General features: G+C 35.4%; 1 protein-coding gene across 4 annotated transcripts; it reads right to left on the reverse strand.

The window, feature by feature from the left end:
- Window positions 1-1,124: 1,124 nt before the first annotated feature.
- LOC124450323 (nucleolar protein 10-like) lies at window positions 1,125-21,660 on the reverse strand. Of its 4 annotated transcripts, none has more exons than XM_047000968.1 (24): window positions 21,478-21,660; window positions 21,182-21,227; window positions 21,008-21,106; window positions 20,438-20,515; window positions 20,129-20,166; window positions 19,662-19,706; window positions 19,149-19,240; window positions 18,327-18,392; window positions 16,383-16,443; window positions 15,850-15,932; window positions 12,047-12,119; window positions 8,923-9,072; window positions 8,733-8,799; window positions 8,419-8,471; window positions 8,091-8,169; window positions 7,176-7,303; window positions 6,320-6,418; window positions 6,146-6,220; window positions 4,768-4,851; window positions 4,574-4,675; window positions 3,603-3,805; window positions 3,366-3,468; window positions 1,830-1,955; window positions 1,125-1,288 (listed from the first exon to the last, which is right to left on the reverse strand). In XM_047000968.1, exons 1-24 carry the CDS (start codon window positions 21,541-21,543, stop codon window positions 1,244-1,246), a joined length of 2,061 nt encoding a protein of 686 aa, XP_046856924.1. In that variant the 5' UTR covers window positions 21,544-21,660; the 3' UTR covers window positions 1,125-1,243. The 4 variants fall into 4 exon arrangements, with proteins under 4 accessions (XP_046856924.1, XP_046856923.1, XP_046856926.1 ...); XM_047000967.1 differs by having other exon boundaries at window positions 12,047-12,128; XM_047000970.1 differs by lacking the exon at window positions 1,125-1,288 and having other exon boundaries at window positions 1,458-1,955.
- Between the last annotated feature and the right edge of the window lie 27 nt (window positions 21,661-21,687).

A 21,687-nucleotide genomic window follows, 5' to 3' on the forward strand; every position in this document is an offset into this window, starting at 1 on the left:
TTAATTGTAGGTTTTGGTTTATAAGATCACAGAGGCATATCTCCATAATTTCAGCTATTTGGGCTTTTTAATGTATATTAAAATATTGCTGGCTTTCTGATATATATTTAGGTGCTGCTAGCTTTTTGATATATATATTTCACTGGCAATACAAGGCATACAATTTAAACAAACGGGGCTGAGCTCCCTCCAACACACCCCTGTTTGATCATTAAACACATATAGAAGTTTTGTCATTCCTCAACCAATAAATTTAACTCTTTGCTAAATTAAAGATTGGATCAGACTCATATGCTGTATAAAAGACTACAAACAGTAGCATTTATAGCAAACAGACTGTTCTTCAACAACAGAAATGTTTCATATTATAGAAATAATATATTCATTTTAAAGAAATGCTTCACCAAAATTTTCAGCAGAATCCCTAACAAACTTTATTAGAAATAAACTTTAATACTTAATAAAGTGATAAAGGCGAAATAACTTCATATAAAGGAATAAAACGTTTAAGGTCAAATGCATCTTGGTCAAATCATTGCATATTTCAATAACTAAAAAGTAAAAAAGTCTGTCATTTTCTGCTGAGCAAGAAAATTGTGATCTTTCAGAATAAAAAATATCATGTTTGGATTAAATTGGGGGGGCATAAATCACTCACTACCATTAAATTGTTACAAATCTTGAACACAAATCTCTCCGGACCAAATCTGCATGATTACTATGATTCGAAGTTTCGAACAAAGTCTTGTCCAAGTATTTGATAACACTGATGCCAGGATAACATTGCCGCTTGCCACCAAGCTTAAAGATCTTGAAAACTTGTTACAGAGTCGGAACATAAGCCGAGAAAACACGTTCACGTACGAAAAATACTTCTTACAATGGGTCACGATCAATTTGAAGCACCAACTAGTAAACCGCAAACGAAGCTCAAACCAATGAAATTAAATCAGGTCTGCCGCAAATCGTTAAAAAAACGCAAAGAGCTTGCTATTATTCCTAATGTATTTGATACTACCATGGAATAAGCTTAAATTGCTTTCTTCTTTTGCATATAAACCCAATTTCCAATAGTATTATTATAGTTTCACTTTGCAAGTAGGAACCAAAATGGCGGCTCCGCGCTCGCCCCAGACCGTTTGTCCCAACTCTTATACTATAGAGGGCTCTGCCTTAGTGCATCAAATCTACCATGGCAATGCTTTTATAAAGTGGCTGCTCCTTTGGATTTGAGTAACACCAGCTATTCAAACCCTCCCCTCTCTAACAGATTACACTTTTTGATTAACTATTCAAAGCAAAGGGTAATGTGAGAAAGATGAAATAGGCAGGCAGGAGGACGGGGCAAGATTTGACGAAGACATTTAGACTATAGTTTGATAAGAATTTCAACATCAGATCAGCTCTAATAAAGATTTGGGGCAGAAATAAAATGAATAAAATACGAAATTCAACTGTTATTAATGGAAAACATGTAATAACGTTGAAATGAAAGAGATCCTGACAAGCACCGTGTACATTGTACAATGATTGATAAAAAGAGTGCTGGGTTTAGCATTATCTTCTAGGTATACTGACATACTCTAGACCGCCCCTCCCCAACCATCAGCTTCGAGTTAATTGAAATGGTTGTGGTATTGTCACGACATATTCCGATGATGTCATCGTGAAGTTAACTTCGATAACATGTTCACATTTACTACATGACGTCATATTCATGTCAACTAAACGACGTCATATTCACATCAACTATATGACGTCATATTCACATTAACTGTATGACGTCATATTCACATTGAATATATGACGTCGTATTTACATTATCTCACCCTTCTTCCCCTCCAGTACACCGCTCGCTTTTCTTTGGGCATAATCGATTTGGCAGACCGACGAACTTTTTGTCTCTCTTTCCTGTGAGCCTTTGCGGCGTCATCTTGTGCAATCTCGCGTTGACTCTGCAAAAAGGAAACATTGAAATAGAGTTCTTGACGCAGAGGTTGAAATAGGAAATTGGGCAGCTCCATTCAGGATCTGGATTAATGGCAGTAGCTACCATGATATACCTCTTACTACCATTGTTCACACTCAAAAGACACAACAGAAGAAAAAAAGTCGAAACAAATTATACACTAACGTAAATATAGAAGCAGACACAAAAATAAAAACAAAATTAGACAATACAGCAGGTAGTTTGAAGTAATTTGTTGGAGTAGTAGACACAAGTGTAGAAACAAAAGAAAAGACAAATTGTACAAAAAAAAAATTGAATACAAAAGCAGAAACAAAAGTAAACACTAAAGTAGATAGGTTGAAGTAACTTGTTGGTAACTCGCACATAAGAAGTTCTCACAGTTAATACTATAGCAAAGCCATTAAAATATGGTGTAGACACAAAGAAGACCAAAAAAAAAGACGCAAAACAAAACAAGAAAGAAAAGTTGACAAAAAATAGACAAATAGTAAATACAAAAATAGACAAAAATGAGCAGGTACGTAGAGGTAACTCGTTAATAACTCTTGGATAATTTGTCGATACAATAAATATTTTGTAACTGCTTTTCTTTGTTTTGCGTTCACAACATATTAGGAATGGGTCTACCAATGTTTTAACTGCATTGACAAACTAACGACGAGTTACCAACGAGCTACTTCAATCTAGTTACCCACGACGAGTTACCAAAGAGCTACTTCAATCTAGTTACCCCCACGACGAGTTACCAAAGAGCTACTTCAATCTAGTTACCCACGACGAGTTACCAAAGAGCTACTTCAATCTAGTTAACAACGACGAGTTACCAAAGAGCTACTTCAATCTAGTTAACAACGACGAGTTACCAAAGAGCTACTTCAATCTAGTTAACAACGACGAGTTACCAAAGAGCTACTTCAATCTAGTTAACAACGACGAGTTACCAAAGAGCTACTTTAATCTAGTTAACAACGACGAGTTATCAAAGAGCTACTTCAATCTAGTTACCCACGACGAGTTACCAAAGAGCTACTTCAATCTAGTTAACAACGACGAGTTACCAAAGAGCTACTTTAATCTAGTTAACAACGACGAGTTACCAAAGAGCTACTTCAATCTAGTTACCCACGACGAGTTACCAAACAGCTACTTCAATCTAGTTAACAACGACGAGTTACCAAAGAGCTACTTCAATATAGTTACCCACGACGAGTTACCAAAAAGCTACTTCAATCTAGTTAACAACGACGAGTAACAAAAGAGCTACTTCAATCTAGTTACCCACGACGAGTTACCAAAGAGCTACTTCAATCAGTAAATGTTACATGTACATTACAGACTCAATGTGAAAGCATGTGTCCCACCATTACTAAAAGAGCAGCGAAAATATGACTACCTTGTTAACTTTGAATACTATTTCTTTACTGCCAAGTTTCGATCCACCAGACCTAATGATACTCGTATCCAGTCCTTCATCCAGCCGCTCTCCGAGGGCCACACTAAAACGCAAATAATCATCATAAAGAACACGTATTTCGTTGCGAAAAACGTCCACAATGGGAATCGGCTGAGATGAAAACACGTTACTCAACATTTACAACACAAAATGTTTTTTACAAAACAAAACGTTTACGTTTTCTTTCGCTTTTCTTGCATGTTTTCTTTCATGTTGGATGCACTGAACTCTTCTCCATTTTTTAATTCGTAAAACTTTGGCTGTTGACGAGATACTTTCGTTTCCCTTTGCCGTTTTTTGTATTCCTGTCTCCATATATAGTCATCGTCGTCGGAGCTCGACTCATTATCATCGCTTGCCACGCCTTCAACCTCTCCATCCTGAAACACAAGTATACAATCATGAAGTATACAAGGACTCAAGTTTCGACATCAGACCACTCCTGATGAAGACACTAGACTGGAGTGTATAACAACTCAAGTTTCAACATCAGATCACTCTTGATGAAGACACTAGACTGGAGTATATAAGTACTCAAGTTTAAACATCAGATCACTCTTGATGAAGACACTAGACTGGAGTGTATAAGAACTCAAGTTTCAACATCAGATTACTCCTGATGAAGACACTAGACTGGAGTATATAAGAACTCAAGTTTCAACATCAGATCACTCCTGATGAAGACACTAGACTGGAGTGTATAAGAACTCAAGTTTCAACATCAGATCACTCCATATGAAGACACTAGACTGACGTGTATAAGAACTCAAATTTCAATATCAGATCACTCCTGATGAAGACACTAGACTGGAGTGTATAAGAACTCAAATTTCAACATCAGATCACTCCTGATGAAGACACTAGACTGGAGTGTATAAGGACTCAAGTTTCAACATCAGATCACTCCTGATGAAGACACTAGACTGGAGTGTATAAGAACTCAAATTTCAATATCAGATCACTCCTGATAAAGACACTAGACTGGAGTGTATAAGAACTCAAGTTTCAACATCAGATCATGAGTAGAATACCGAATACTCCATTTTCAACATTAACTACAGTACCGCTCACGGTATATCTTAACACTTTTTTGCGTATGATACGCGCATGATAAAGACATCAGACAAGAAAGAACAAACAATGCTCACGGATATTTCGTTGAAGTTTTCAAGCTTCTGCTTCATTTCCTCTTGTCTTTGTTTTCTTTCCTTTTCTTTCTTGGAAGTTATCGGATGTAGAAGTTGATATTGCTTGAAAATAAAGAAATGAACACATAAAAGCAAATCGTTTCAGAGACACATAACATACATAAGAAAAAAACAGAAAATACATTCATACGTACCTCACTGCTTTCGTCAACTTCAAAATCAGGGTTTGTAAAAATCGCGGCAAAGCGATCATCGCCCAGAGGATTGCTGACGTCAACCTAAGGTCAATTTAAAAACAAGTTAAACAACCACATTTTACGACATGAACACCAAATATTAACTTGTTAAAAAATCGACTAGCTCGACAAGCGTGATATATATACTTTTTTGTACTAGCTCGTTAAAAATCAGGGGGTTGCACAAAGCCTGGATAGCGTTATCCATTGTACAGCAAAAAATTTAAACTTGTAGAAAAGGTGTTTATATTTTTCTTACGACAAAGAAATGTCGTAATCTTCGAAACAATGTTTTATTTCAGTGATTGTTCAGTTCGGATCTTATACTTTTTGCTTTTTAAAAGGTTTTATAAAAGCTTAAAAAATTGCTATCCAATGGATAACGCTATCCTGGCTTCGTGCAACCGGCTCCAGGAATATGTTTGAAAATTCCGGACTTCAAGTGCAGGGAAGTCTTAGAAGACATGCAACTCTTTTAAAATGCTGTACATGATGAGCTGCAAGTTGTTTAATCAGTATAAACATGAACATTGTCTAAAGGTACTCATGAGTATAAACATGAACATTATCCAAAGGTATTCATGAGTATAAACATGAACATTGTCCAAAGGTATTCATCAGTATAAACATGAACATTGTCTAAAAGTATTCATGAGTATAAACATGAACATTGTCCAAAGGTATTCATCAGTATAAACATGAACTTTGTCCAAAGGTATTCATGAGTATAAACATGAACATTGTCCAAAGGTATTCATCAGTATAAACATGAACATTGTCTAAAGGTACTCATAATATAAACATGAACATAGTCCAAAGGTATTCAATAGTATAAACATGAACATTGTCTAAAGGTATTCATGACTATAAACATGAACATTGTCCAAAGGTATTCATGAGTATAAACATGAACATTGTCCAAAGGTATTCATGAGTATAAACATGAACATTGTCCAAAGGTATTCATGAGTATAAACATGAACATTGTCCAAAGGTATTCATGAGTATAAACATGAACATTGTCCAAAGGTATTCATCAGTATAAACATGAACATTGTCTAAAGGTACTCATGAATATAAACATGAACATAGTCCAAAGGTATTCATGAGTATAAACATGAACATTGTCCAAAGGTATTCATGTGTATAAACATGAACATTGTGCAAAGGTATTCATTAGTATAAACATGAACATTGTGCAAAGGTATTCAGGAGAGAAAAATGCAAAAATCGCTACAAAAAATATGAGATGCGAATGTTTCCCATGTGAATGAGGAAAACAAGTTCTCAAAAAAAGCCTTATAGAAAGCAAAATGGAAACAAAAATTTATTTTACTTTGCCAATATTTTTCCCGTCGTTGGCATCATCCAATAACTTTTCAGCCAGTTGTCTGTTGACTTTAGGTAATTTCTAGAGTTAAGAAACAAGTCAAAATCACTCGTTATGCAACTTCCATAAATACCATTGAAATCCAAGCGATTCGAAAAGAATTTCAAACGAATAAAAAACCTTGGCCATCACTCGATTCCCTCGTTCCTCTTCGATTTTCTTTTTGATCAGATTTTTACGATACTCTTCGTAGGCAAACGGTTCCGAGATGGATTTTGCCTTGAAAATACATAATGACATCGTCAAGATTTTATTGGCGTAGACCTAATGATGTTTTTCGACTGTTATTGGCTTTAGGAGCGGGTGTTACGACTGTTATTGGCTTCAGGAGCGAGTGTTACGACTTTTATTGGCTTCAGGAGCGGGTGTTACGACTGTTATGGGCTTCAGGAGCGAGTGTTACGACTTTTATTGGCTTCAGGAGCGGGTGTTACGACTGTTATGGGCTTGAGGAGTGGGTGTTACGACAGTTATTGGCTTTAGGAGAGGTTGTTACGACAGTTATTGGCTTTAGGAGCGGGTGTTACGTCTGTTATTGGCTTTAGGAGGGGGTGTTACGACTGTTAATGGCTTAAGGAGCGGGTATTACGACTGTTACTGGTTTTAGTAGCGGGTGTTACGATAACTTGTTGCTCCAGCCCGTACGTTTGGTCTTGCTACGTAAATTTTAGATCAATAGCATTATGAAGGCGATGACAAATTAAAGGGACAAACCCTAAAAGAGTTGACTTATTGAGAAGTTACTTCTTCTCTTGCCATTTGATATTTTGATATTGATATATATCATATCTCATTACTTCCTGTTAAAAATTGTAACTCATGTAATTCAGTCTTTGACTGCAAAATCAATATCTCATATACAATACAATACGATATATAATGCTTTAGAAATTTATTGTTTTAACAGTGAGTGGTTGCATAGCGCGACCAAAGCTACGGGCTAGCTATGCCATTAACACAGTCATTCGAGCTTTACCTTATGATACAACTGGATGTCGATGAAAAATCCATGCATGTAAGCACGAAGGAGGTTTGTACCAATCAAGTGCGACAAACCTATGTTCGTCAAGTCTTGCTTCGTAACAAACTTATAATCATCATACACTAGGAAAAATGAAAGCGGCATCTGTGTTCAATGTACATAAATCATCGCGCTAGTTTAGTACAATTTACAAGTTGTAAAATAGAGACGTTGTCGGTGGTTGCAAATAAAAAAATAGTTTCAAAAAGAGCAAATATCATTGTGAATGGTCAAAACAATAAATATTACGTTATTATTTGGACCATTTTCTACAGTTTATAAAAACAACAAGTTTATAAAGAACGTACAAACAGTTCATAAAAACAACAAGTTTATAAAGAGCGTACAAACAGTTTATAAAAATAAGTTTATAAAGAACGTACAAACAGGTTATAAAAACAACAAGTTTATAAAGAACGTACAAACAGTTTATAAAAACAACAAGTTTATAAAGAGCGTACAAACAGGTTATAAAAAAAACAAGTTTATAAAGAACGTAAAAACAGGTTATAAAAACAACAAGTTTATAAAGAACGTACAAATAGGTTAAAAAACAACAAGTTTATAAAGAACGTACAGACAGGTTGTAAAAATAAGTTTATGCAACATACTAGCAGGTTTGTTATATGCAGTGCGGTGTTTTGAAATTAAATGAAGATATGATCTTCGAACCATGAAAATTCAGGTGACTCAACGGGATTCTAACCCATGACCTCTGCGGTGCCGGTGCTGTGCTCTGGACATCCCGTTGAGTCACCTGAATTTTTCAGGTTCATGAGACAATTGCTTAAATTGTCCAGCAAAGTGCGAAGATCATATCTTCATTTAATACTAGCAGGTTGTAAAAAACAACAAGTTTATGCAACGTACCAACAGGTTGTGCGTCCTCTTCGAGTTCTTCAGTCAAGCTGTCAAGAAAAGAACACCATCGAGGAGCCGGTCCCAACGACTACAAAAAACGAAGTAAAAATGAATAAATACATACACAAGAAAAACGTTCAACAGAGCGATACTTTTACGAGGACATTTCATAGAATGATTTCAATGGCTGGTCGTGAACAGTGGTGAAACTTGAGTGATTGCAATTATATAAAATTTTCCCAAAACATTACGACAACAATTCAATCCAATCACATGCACAAAAGAGAATGTCTAAAGCCAGCAAAGTTAAGTTAACATTACGACAGTAGGTACATACCGGAATATAATAGATAAGCATTTTTTGTGCTTCAGTCGCCATGAACAACAATCCTGTATAAATACATTAAAAACTTCAATGAAACTTACATAAAGTTCTAGTATGTGTGATGAATGCAAATGAAACAAATTCTCTGTAACTTTGTTGAATAGGAAAAATTAAATCGCGTAAAAATTGTCACACAAAAATTTGTCTTTTTTTTACAAAACTTGCATACACAAAAATTTGTCGTATTTTACAACAACAGCTTAACTGATAGATTTTCGGGGTAAGATTGAAGATAGAAATGACACACAATAACAACAAAATACAACCTGAATTTGGATAAGCACAAAGATTATTGATGTTTGTTCCAGGCTCTACTGCCGTAAAAGGTTTGCCCTAGGACAAAAAGACCGTTAAGTGCACTAGACTGCGCACAATCGTGGAAATGATAAAAATACGAATTCCCACACACGGGATTTGAAATAGCCGGGCTTTTTGCCACCCAATGCATGGCCTCACCGAATCACGATGCCAAATTTTCACAATTTTCGAGTCGGCAGACATGACCAAATTGCTGTCATTCTGAAATGCCAAGCTGTTCACGGGAAGTCCGTATTGATGATCTTTAATCAGAAATGGTTTATCCGAACGAATATCGTAGAGTAATACCTAAAAAGATGTTAACACGAATCACGATATCAAAAGTTAACAAAGATAAAATACTATCCGTTAAAAGTCAAAGTTTTAATGTGATAACAGAATTTCAGACAGTTTTATACGGTACGTATAAAGAAAGCCGATAAAATAAAGCACAATGGTTTCTATACAGTAACTGGTTCCAGGCCTTTCTCACGGTGAGAACAATAAAATAAAGCACAATGGTTTCTATACTGTAACTGGTTCCAGGCCTTTCTCACGGTGATACCAATAAAATAAAGCACAATGGTTTCTATACTCTAACTGGTTCCAGGCCTTTCTCACGGTGAGAACAATAAAATAAAGCACAATGGTTTCTATACAGTAACTGGTTCCAGGCCTTTCTCACGGTGATACCAATAAAATAAAGCACAATGGTTTCTATACTGTAACTGGTTCCAGGCCTTTCTCACGGTGAGAACAATAAAATAAAGCACAATGGTTTCTATACTGTAACTGGTTCCAGGCCTTTCTCACGGTGAGAACAATAAAATAAAGCACAATGGTTTCTATACAGTAACTGGTTCCAGGCCTTTCTCACGGTGATACCAATAAAATAAAGCACAATGGTTTCTATACTGTAACTGGTTCCAGGCCTTTCTCACGGTGAGAACAATAAAATAAAGCACAATGGTTTCTATACTGTAACTGGTTCCAGGCCTTTCTCACGGTGAGAACAATAAAATAAAGCACAATGGTTTCTATACTGTAAATGGTTCCAGGCCTTTCTCACGGTGAGAACAATAAAATAAAGCACAATGGTTTCTATACTGTAACTAGTTCAAAGTGTTTTTTCACGGTGAGAACAATAAAATAAGGCACAATGCTTTATATACTGTAACTAGTTCCAGGCCTTTCTCACAGTGAGAACAATAAAATAAAGCACAATGGTTTCTATACTGTAACTGGTTCCAGGCCTTTCTCACGGTGAGAACAATAAAATAAAGCACAATGGTTTCTATACAGTAACTGGTTCCAGGCCTTTCTCACGGTGATACCAATAAAATAAAGCACAATGGTTTCTATACTGTAACTGGTTCCAGGCCTTTCTCACGGTGAGAACAATAAAATAAAGCACAATGGTTTCTATACTGTAACTGGTTCCAGGCCTTTCTCACGGTGAGAACAATAAAATAAAGCACAATGGTTTCTATACAGTAACTGGTTCCAGGCCTTTCTCACGGTGATACCAATAAAATAAAGCACAATGGTTTCTATACTGTAACTGGTTCCAGGCCTTTCTCACGGTGAGAACAATAAAATAAAGCACAATGGTTTCTATACTGTAAATGGTTCCAGGCCTTTCTCACGGTGAGAACAATAAAATAAAGCACAATGGTTTCTATACTGTAACTGGTTCCAGGCCTTTCTCACGGTGAGAACAATAAAATAAAGCACAATGGTTTCTATACAGTAACTGGTTCCAGGCCTTTCTCACGGTGATACCAATAAAATAAAGCACAATGGTTTCTATACTGTAACTGGTTCCAGGCCTTTCTCACGGTGAGAACAATAAAATAAAGCACAATGGTTTCTATACTGTAAATGGTTCCAGGCCTTTCTCACGGTGAGAACAATAAAATAAAGCACAATGGTTTCTATACTGTAACTGGTTCCAGGCCTTTCTCACGGTGAGAACAATAAAATAAAGCACAATGGTTTCTATACTGTAACTGGTTCCAGGCCTTTCTCACGGTGAGAACAATAAAATAAAGCACAATGGTTTCTATACTGTAACTGGTTCCAGGCCTTTCTCACGGTGAGAACAATAAAATTAAAGCACAATGGTTTCTATACTGTAACTGGTTCCAGGCCTTTCTCACGGTGATACCAATAAAATAAAGCAAAATAGTTTCTATACTGTAACTGGTTCCAGGCCTTTCTCACGGTGAGAACAATAAAATAAAGCACAATGGTTTCTATACTGTAACTGGTTCCAGGCCTTTCTCACGGTGAGAACAATAAAATAAGGCACAATGGTTTCTATACTGTAACTGGTTCCAGGCCTTTCTCACGGTGAGAACAATAAAATAAAGCACAATGGTTTCTATACTGTAACTGGTTCCAGGCCTTTCTCACGGTGATACCAATAAAATAAAGCACAATGGTTTCTATACTGTAACTGGTTCCAGGCCTTTCTCACGGTGAGAACAATAAAATAAAGCACAATGGTTTCTATACTGTAACTGGTTCCAGGCCTTTCTCACGGTGATACCAATAAAATAAAGCACAATGGCTTCTATACTGTAACTGGTTCCAGGCCTTTCTCACGGTGATACCAATAAAATAAAGCACAATGGTTTCTATACTGTAACTGGTTCCAGGCCTTTCTCACGGTGAGAACAATAAAATAAAGCACAATGGTTTCTATACTGTAACTGGTTCCAGGCCTTTCTCACGGTGAGAACAATAAAATAAGGCACAATGGTTTCTATACTGTAACTGGTTCCAGGCCTTTCTCACGGTGAGAACAATAAAATAAAGCACAATGGTTTCTATACTGTAACTAGTTCAAAGTGTTTTTTCACGGTGAGAACAATAAAATAAGGCACAATGCTTTATATACTGTAACTAGTTCCAGGCCTTTCTCACAGTGAGAACAATAAAATAAAGGACAATGGTTTATATACTGTAACTAGTTCCAAGTGTTTTTTCACGGTGAGAACAATAAAACAAGGCACAATGCTTTATATACTGTAACTAGTTCCAGGCCTTTCTCACAGTGAGAACAATAAAATAAAGGACAATGGTTTCTATAATGTAACTAGTTCCAGGCCTTTCTCACAGTGAGAACAATAAAATAAAGCACAATGGTGTCTATACTATTGCTAGTTCCAGGTGTTTTCCACAGTGAGATCAATAAAAATAAAGCACAATGGTTTATATACTGTAACTAGTTCCAGGCCTTTCTCACGGTGAGATCAACTAGATAATTCAGTTCACTTACATGTCCAGTGCTTGTTCCCACTCCTAATGTCAAACCATTGCAATACTTTATGGCAGTCACTTCAGGAAAATTGCTGGACATATATAAATAATAAATAGAAATGTGAGGTAAACGAATAAAGAAAAGAAATGGATGTAAGACATACGTATCAAGTTGTGTTATACAACACATCAAGGTGAGTAATACGACACACATAAGTGCGCCATACAAAAAAGCAAGGTCAGTTTTAACTACAACACACAAGGTGTGTAATACAACACACCAAGATGTGATATATAATATAAGCCACGCCAAGGTGTGTCACACGTGACATTAAACAAGCGCACAATTTATACATGAGTTCAATACAGCTAGAAAGGACTTTCTTATCCACCTTGAAAAGTGTCATACACACCCATAAGACTAGCTAAACACAACTATAGATACGTCACACAACACCTATAGATACGTCACACAACACCTATAGATACGTCACACAACACCTATAGATACGTCACACAACACCTCCAGATGTGTTGATTTTTGGGAGAAAATAGTGCGTTATTTTAACACAACTGTTTTTAGAGTGATTCTTTTATCTAAGAAACAAAAAGTTAAGTTATAGCAGTACAGCAAAATAGTAGTTAAAGCAGTACAGCAAAATAGTTGTTAAAGTAGTACAGCAAAATAGTAGTTAAAGCGGTACAGCAAAATAGTAGTTAAAGTAGTACAGCAAAATAGTTGTTAAAGTAGTACAGCAAAATAGTTATTAAAGTAGTACAGCAAAATAATAGTAAAAGTAGTACAGCAAAATAGTTGTTAAAGTAGTACAGCAAACTAGTTGTTAAAGTAGTACAGCAAAATAGTAGTTAAAGTAGTACAGCAAAATAGTTGTTAAAGTAGTACAGCAAAATAGTAATTAAAGTAGTACAGCAAAATAGTAGTTAAAGTAGTACAGCAAAATAGTGGTTAAAGTAGTACAGGAAAATAGTAGTTAAAGTAGTACAGCAAAATAGTGGTTAAAGTAGTACAGCAAAATAGTTGTTAAATTAGTACAGCAAAATAGTAGTTAAAGTAGTGCAGCAAAATAGTAGTTAAAGTAGTACAGCAAAATAGTAGTTAAAGTAGTACAGCAAAATAGTAGTTAAGTAGTACAGCAAAATAGTAGTTAAAGTAGTACAGCAAAATAGTTGTTAAAGTAGTACAGCAAAATAGTAGTTAAAGTAGTATAGCAAAATAGTAGTTAAAGTAGTACAGGAAAATATTTGTTAAAGTAGTACAGCAAAATAGTTGTTAAATTAGTACAGCAAAATAGTAGTTAAAGTAGTACAGCAAATTAGCTGTTAAAGTAGTACAGCAAAATATTAGTTAAAGTAGTACAGCAAAATAGCTGTTAAATTAGTACAGCAAAATAGTAGTAAAAGTAGTACAGCAAATTAGTTGTTAAAGTAGTACAGCAAAATAGTTGTTAAAGTAGTACAGCAAAATAGTAGTTAAAGCAGTACAGCAAAATAGTTGTTAAATTAGTACAGCAAAATAGTAGTTAAAGTAGTACAGGAAAATAGTAGTTAAAGTAGTACAGCAAAATAGTAGTTAAAGTAGTACAGCAAAATAGTAGTTAAATTAGTACAGCAAAATAGTAAAGTAGTACAGCAAAATAGTAGTTAAAGTAGTACAGCAAAATAGTAGTTAAAGTAGTACAGCAAAATAGTTATAGTAGTACAGCAAAATAGTAGTTAAATTAGTACAGCAAAATAGTAGTTAAAGTAGTACAGCAAAATAGTAGTTAAAGTAGTACAGCAAAATAGTTGTTATAGTAGTACAGCAAAATAGTAGTTAAATTAGTACAGCAAAATAGTAGTTAAAGTAGTACAGCAAAATAGTAGTTAAAGTAGTACAGCAAAATAGTAGTTAAAGTAGTACAGCAAAATAGTTGTTATAGTAGTACAGCAAAATAGTAGTTAAATTAGTACAGCAAAATAGTAGTTAAAGTAGTACAGCAAAATAGTAGTTAAAGTAGTACAGCAAAATAGTTGTTATAGTAGTACAGCAAAATAGTAGTTAAAGTAGTATAGCAAAATAGTAGTTAAAGTAGTACAGGAAAATATTTGTTAAAGTAGTACAGCAAAATAGTTGTTAAATTAGTACAGCAAAATAGTAGTTAAAGTAGTACAGCAAATTAGCTGTTAAAGTAGTACAGCAAAATATTAGTTAAAGTAGTACAGCAAAATAGTTGTTAAATTAGTACAGCAAAATAGTAGTAAAAGTAGTACAGCAAATTAGTTGTTAAAGTAGTACAGCAAAATAGTTGTTAAAGTAGTACAGCAAAATAGTAGTTAAAGTAGTATAGCAAAATAGTAGTTAAAGTAGTACAGGAAAATATTTGTTAAAGTAGTACAGCAAAATAGTAATTAAATTAGCACAGCAAAATAGTTGTTAAAGTAGTACAGCAAAATAGTAGTTAAAGCAGAACAGTAAAATAGTAGTTAAAGCAGTACAGCAAAATAGTAGTTAAAGTAGTACAGCAAAATAGTAGTTAAAGTAGTACAGCAAAATAGTAGTTAAAGAAGAACAGTAAAATAGTAGTTAAAGCAGTACAGCAAAATAGTAGTTAAAGTAGTACAGCAAAATAGTAGTTAAATTAGCACAGCAAAATAGTTGTTAAAGTAGTACAGCAAAATAGTAGTTAAAGTAGTACAGCAAAATAATAGTTAAAGTAGTACAACAAAATAGTTGTTAAAGTAGTACAGCAAAATAGTAGTTAAAGTGGTACAGCAAAATAGTAGTTAAATTAGCACAGCAAAATAGTTGTTAAAGTAGTACAGCAAAATAGTAGTTAAAGCAGTAATGCAAAATAGTAGTTAAAGTAGTACAGCAAAATAATAGTTAAAGTAGTACAACAAAATAGTTGTTAAAGTAGTACAGCAAAATAGTAGTTAAAGTAGTAGAGCAAAATAGTTGAAGTGCAGGGAAAACATCATAATACCCCCCCCGGCCTAGGCTATAAGCATTTTGCCGGACCTGACTTGAGTTATAGCATCAATACATTTTACAAAAACAAGTTTGCATTAGCCTGTGCAAACGATCTGAGCTAAATCAATTAAATCAATCAATGAAAACATGCTGCATGAAAAAATTAAAACGCTTATTTTAAATTCATCTGTGTCGCATTATCGTTATTTTACAAAAGAAATAAATTTTTTGTGTTTCCAATGGCTTATGCAAACCTCATAGGCATTTGTGAGAACTCTCGACCCTCAGTTTCTGGCTTGCACTGATCTGCTCTCCAGTTCTTTAAAGGTCTCACCGGTTTGCATAAGCCTGTTCAAACACAGCAAACATCTTAGATTTCTTAAACGTAAAGCACGGTTTTATTTTGTTGATAAACATTATGACGTGAATAATACCTATCTATATCAGTTCAAACAGACCACGGAAGACAATCATAAAGGAAGCGTAAAAACAAAATTTTAACAATTAGTTAGACTCTGGTATGTATATTCGAGAAATAGTGCTATCGTAAAGCGTATCAACGTCCAGTCCATGTAGCTCAAACAAGATAAACCGTTAATTGAGCGCACGCATCGGATCACGTGTTGGAAAAAGAAATATTTTCAATATCAAAACACGTGTTTGGATGTGATGTTTGTACTACATTCCCTCAACCAAACAGTCCAAAATATGTCGATTATGCAAGCATGCATGTTATTGTGCAACGAATCGTTCAGTCTACCAAGAGGCGAGCAGACAACGAAAAATATTTCCAACAGAAATACATAATCAAGCAGAAAAACGAAATTGCACGACGCTTACTAACAGCACACCTTTCTATTCCTAGTTCGTTCGTAGCGACATCAACTTGTCCCACACGTGATCTCGAACGTGGATCCCAGCATTGCACGTGACCCTGTGAATAAGGCAAACCGCTGTGACACAACAACATCGTGCTACGTTTTCATGTCAAGTAAATGGTCAAAGTTCAAAAAATAGTCATTGAGTGGGTAATTTTTGGATAAAGTCGAGTTCAAAGTTAGAAAAGGTAGCTATATTAAAACAACTGCAACTGAGATGTTTTTTCTTCACAAAAACACAATTCTGCGATCTTGCTCACTGGCACCCAAACACATAAACTGTTGATTGAAATTCCATAAAATAGAATTGAAAAACGACCTTATACTACAGGCGGCGTGTGATCATGTCGTGTGTAAGTCAACAATGCAACTGAACATTTTTTGTCGTTAAAATGGACTTTGCATTGGACGTGAGCAAAATTGTTTCAACAGCACATTTCATTGGCCAAGATCCTTATCCAATTAACGAATCTCTATTACGTCAAACGTTTCGCGAGCCAACATACCTGAGATGTTCCGACGGCCAAAAGTTGGTGATCAAAATTGATATCACAGCAATTAATGGAACTAGAAACAAAAAAAGTAAACATTGACACGCCAAAACTAAAAACAATAAAACCAAACATCATATTTATAGAACAAAACCATTACACGGGGAGTTACACTAAGTACGCGGCGCGCGTCTTACGCGTATGTCCTATTTTCTGAAATGTTCCTTCGAATGCTTTCGCAAGTGGAAGTAAAGACTAACGAGTTCTTTTATCCCCCCTCACCTTTGGAAACAATACGCATTAAATTGAAATGGGGACGGTTAGTTAAAACTTGCTAAAAAAGGAGTTTGTTCTTCATCCTACGCAAACACACTTTATCGTCATGTGACTGAGGAGGAAACTTGCGGTTTCAATAAAATCCCCACTGCGAACACCTTTATGCTGTGGCGCAGGAAAATTTTTTAATCATTTATATTTCAAAACAACATTACTAGAAAAGGTTCTGAGGGAACTGATAGAAACGGTTTTCAAAAAACGAGATCATTTCATATTTATTCTATTCGGATTCTACACATGCTACTTGCGTCTTTCATGACAAAGAAGCAATGTTCTCCGACTAAATTTCATGTGTGCTTAAACACACGTACGTTTGAAAATCGCCCCAAGAACTCAAGCGCACGTTGATATCACGTGGTTGACTGACGCCACACAATGTCTGACGGTACACAAGTCCGGTTCGCGTGACAAAAATTAGTAAATTTTTACCACATTTGCACACTAAAGCTGCGTATAACATGGAAATTACGATGTTTGCTGTCCGATTTGAAGCGCAATTTAATCAAATTAGTTGAATCATTCATGTTTGGTTAACATTGGGATTAAAATCTAGTTTCAGTCGCCCTCTGTATGCTACGCACTCGAAGATTCCAACTGTTCGGTTCTATCGGCATACTCGAAGTTTCTCGACAGACAAAAGTGAAAAGTTGGCTCTTCCAAAGAGTCTTAACACTTAAAATATAACTAAAAATACACGTAGGAAACAAAACAACTTTACAAGATGCGACTTTGTAGTTAGATTCCGGTCTTTAAACTCCAAGTCCAATAAAGGAAACTTTGATTTCGCTCTGAGGGTTCAAACGTTTCGCCGCGTGCGTTGGCGATGCAAATATCACGCAAATTAAATCTCAAGACAACTACTTTTGATTTCAAAGATAAAGCAGGTGGAGTTTGCTTGACAATGTAACTTAATTTTTTAAGGAGCGATGAAAACGATTCCGTACTTTCCGTGAGTAAACGCACGGAAATATGCATACGTCATAAAATGCATTCGCAGAACCCGAGCATGCAAAACCACGTGCAAGACTTACCGAACACAAAATCATTCACTGTTCACGTGGACAAATAGTTATAAATCATTCTTATTTGCACGTGCCTTTAAGGAAGACGTTAGACGTAATGTAAAAGTTCATACGCCGAAAAACGCTAGGGATTGTAAAATTCGAAGTATTTCATTTTAAAATCCCAAAATTGATTTTAAACGTAAAGAAACATCAGCTGAAATTGTTTGTTTATCATAAATCGTCATAAGCAGAACAAAAACTCAAACTTGACCACAACTTCAAGAAGACGAGGAAAACATCGAGCGATAATCTGGCGAAAAAACCTTTCCGTTCGAGATCGTTATCGGCGTTGTCTTATTTACGTTTTCGGCAGCCGAAACGATGATGATGTAGAAAGACTACTCAATAAGCATTCGACCAGAGCGATATCTATTTTTATCATAACTATTTTCGGAGAAAAAAATGACTACGTCTAAAATCTCTTTGTTTAAAGTCGAACAGGAAGATCAACTCTTCTCGCTTGATGATCATTTAACAATGTACTTCGGCAATTATACACTCTCATTTCAAAAGCTTAAAATATTTACAAGCAAGACCAGCTGGAATTTTATCAACTTACTCGGAATCCGTTTGCAAGGGATTGAGAAACCTTCCTTGTTCCAAGTTCAGTCGATAAACTTCGGGACTAGAGAAAATATCGAATATGAAAGACGGTCAAAACAGACTACAGGCTACAGGCTGTACAGTTAGCCAGTGACAAACACACTGTATAAAACACATAAGCAGAACAAGGCATACATGTCTAAAGATAACTGATAACCGAATACAATATTCTTTTACTGTATTCCCTGTAAAGATCTTAACAACAATATCCTGCTACTTTGTGATGTTTGAACAACGGAGTGAGTCATCGCGAGCTGTAAGGAACATACACCGTATTATTTAATTCAGTCCTAATCCACCGGGTCCGGGAGAATTGTGTATTTCTTTTGTAATAAAGCAACAGCGAAATTTTAACGTAGCCATACTAGGGAAACACTAAAGTGTTTGGTAGTTGCAGGACAACGGACAGTTATGCTTAAACTTCAACCATCACAATAGACGGGTTCCTCGAATAGCAGACATGAATGTGCTTGATTTGATCATCATCAGCAACAACTTAAAGCCTCACAAGGCAGTCTTAAATTCTAGCCTGACTATATTTGCCTGGAACAACACTACTTACATGAAATTTTGTACAAAATAACAAATGCACAGATTTTAAGTATAATCTCAGCCTCTCTATTTGTTGAAAATTACACACCTCTCTCCAACCAAATACAAATCACATGAAAGGTACTAATTACATACTCTCCAACCAAATACAAATCACACAATGGGTAATAATTACACACCTCTCTCCAACCAAATACAAATCACATGAAGGGTAATAATTACACACCTCTCTCCAACCAAATACAAATCACATGAAGGGTAATGATAGACCAGATCACGACCAAACTTTGGTATCCGTGTTTTATAGTAGCGGCCATACTATATTAAAGATAAGTACAGTCATAGGTAAAAAAACTGCACATCAACAATCACTGAGTTCTGAAATAAATTGCTCATATTTTATCAAGAGTGTGCATTTATCAAAGAAAAATGTAAAAAAGCATTTCTGAGATATTTTCCATGAGATGATGCAAAAAAGGTTACAAGCATGGGAGTTCAATGTGGCTCGATGCATGTATTGAAGTTAGTTGCAAACATTTATGTAGGTTAAAGGTAAATAATGGCAAATCATGGCAAAAGTATGGACTTAGTTGGAAAACTTGAAAAACATGATCATTATACAATTTCTTTGTAAATCTATTGCCTTCCCAAGTTGTAGCACAACAACAACACAAAAAAAAACACAAAAAGTACAACTACATCAAGTCATCAGAAGGTCGATCATGTTACAGGAACTCACCTGTGCATGAAATTCTACATAACGATCACAGTTGAGAAACACAAGCTGCAACAGAAAGTCCAGATCATAATAAAAAATTCATAAAAACATGTTCAAGAATGAGTCTCAAGGTAATTCATTGTTCGCTGAGCCAGACATAGGTATCCATTTTTTGAGCACTCAAATATGGTGGCATATTAAGTTGTTTGTTCATCATTATGCATAGTATGGTCTGTCAATGCTAAAGCCTGGTAAGCTAAGAAATGAAGAGGATATGACAACAATTGACTTAAAAAAGACATTATTCAACATTTGGTTAGTCAGAAAACAATTCCTAAACTCTGTATCATATATTAGATGTTTAAGAACATAAGAAAAGGCGAGTGCGCAAAGCATTACTACGAGACCCATTCTTTCATTAATAACTGTTCCACCCAAAACAAATTTCACATTAACAATTGTGCTGATAACAATCACTACAGCTGTACCTTAGAATAATCATCAGAGAGAACTTTGAACTTCACAACTGCAATAAGAAATCAAACACATTTTTTTACAAAGTTACAAATGAATAAATCTTTACTTCACCAGAGTGATACCTAGGGGTATTCTTCCACTAATGGCAGTGTACCTACATTTCAAGAGAATTCTCCGAGCTGACTTATTTAATTTAGGTAAGTTAAACATTTCTCATCTTAGGCTAGCACATACTAGCTTGCTTATTAGGCTTACATATACTAGCAACTAGATACTTTAAGCGTGACAAAATTTCAAAAATAGATTTCATCTTCACTTACTGTCTGAATCAAGACAGCGTTCGAATTTCATAGACATCTGTGACAGGTCATAACATCGCACTCGTGGTTTGTAGCAGCCTGAAACCAATAAAGAAATGTTTAAATACATCATGTGACATCATTGATTTTCAATAATGGCAATGTATGTTTATACAGAATCTGCTCCATTGGGCAGATTTTGTGTAAACATACATAGAATCTGTGTGGTAAAGCTTTTTCGGCATTCTGATGGTGGCACCTCCGATATTTGTCAAGACACAAGTTCTAGTGCCTCCCATAAGTTGTTCAAGTGAAAGCAAAAAATTATCACAAACTAAAGCATTTCAGTGCATTTTCAACTCTAAGTCCACCCCTGCATTGATATTTTTAAACTTTCCGCCCCCTAGATCTTTGCAAAACTAAACATAGTCTGAAGTCCTGCGTAACCATTCATATTTCAAAAGTAACTAGTAGTAGAATATCCGAGTTAGAAATGGGAATTTCCAAAGTTGAAGCATGTTACATATGGCTAATAAGGTTTTGTATGAATTTTGGGTTCAAAAACCGGCAAATGGAAATAGTGCATGTCACCTGAAGCTAAGACATAACTTCCATCCTCCGATATTTCAATATGGGTAGAAGCAGTTGGCATTTCAAAGTCTTGAATAAGTTCAATTCTTCGCCTAATATCTAGGTGCAAAATAAATGCCTACTTGAGACGAATGCATAACTTGTGGCTTATAAGTTTAATACGTGTCAACTCACCGACATCTTCTTTTTGGAGAAGTCTTCGTCGCCGCTCAGTCAGCCACTACGCAGATAGTGAAATAATGTATCAAGTGAAGCCTTCACGTATGTGTGAAGCCCGTTCATGAAAGAAATTGTTTCTCATACAAGTGTAAATTTAAGAAAGTGAGAAATTTATCAGAATACAAGACGTCCATTCCGTAAAGAACCATTTGATAAAATACACTGCCAAATACAAAGTCTTCAATTCCTCTCGTGTAAAATTCAAGCAAGACATTAATTACAAGCACGAAATGTGAAAATGAATGCCATACCTCAGGCAAACTTTTTCCTGCTGACAAGTTGTATATTTTAACATCATTAGGCTGGGATACTTGCATGCTTCACACTTGAGAGGAACGTTTTCCCCACAACCAGAATTTCTAGAGCATAGTATGAAAATTTTCCAAACCGACAACACATGCTTGCGAACACGATTAATCACTCACTTATTTCCATCCACCAGAATTATACCATAACAACCT

The sequence above is a fragment of the Xenia sp. Carnegie-2017 genome, unplaced genomic scaffold (assembly GCF_021976095.1).
Source record: "Xenia sp. Carnegie-2017 unplaced genomic scaffold, XeniaSp_v1 HiC_scaffold_24, whole genome shotgun sequence".
Lineage (NCBI taxonomy): Eukaryota > Metazoa > Cnidaria > Anthozoa > Malacalcyonacea > Xeniidae > Xenia > Xenia sp. Carnegie-2017.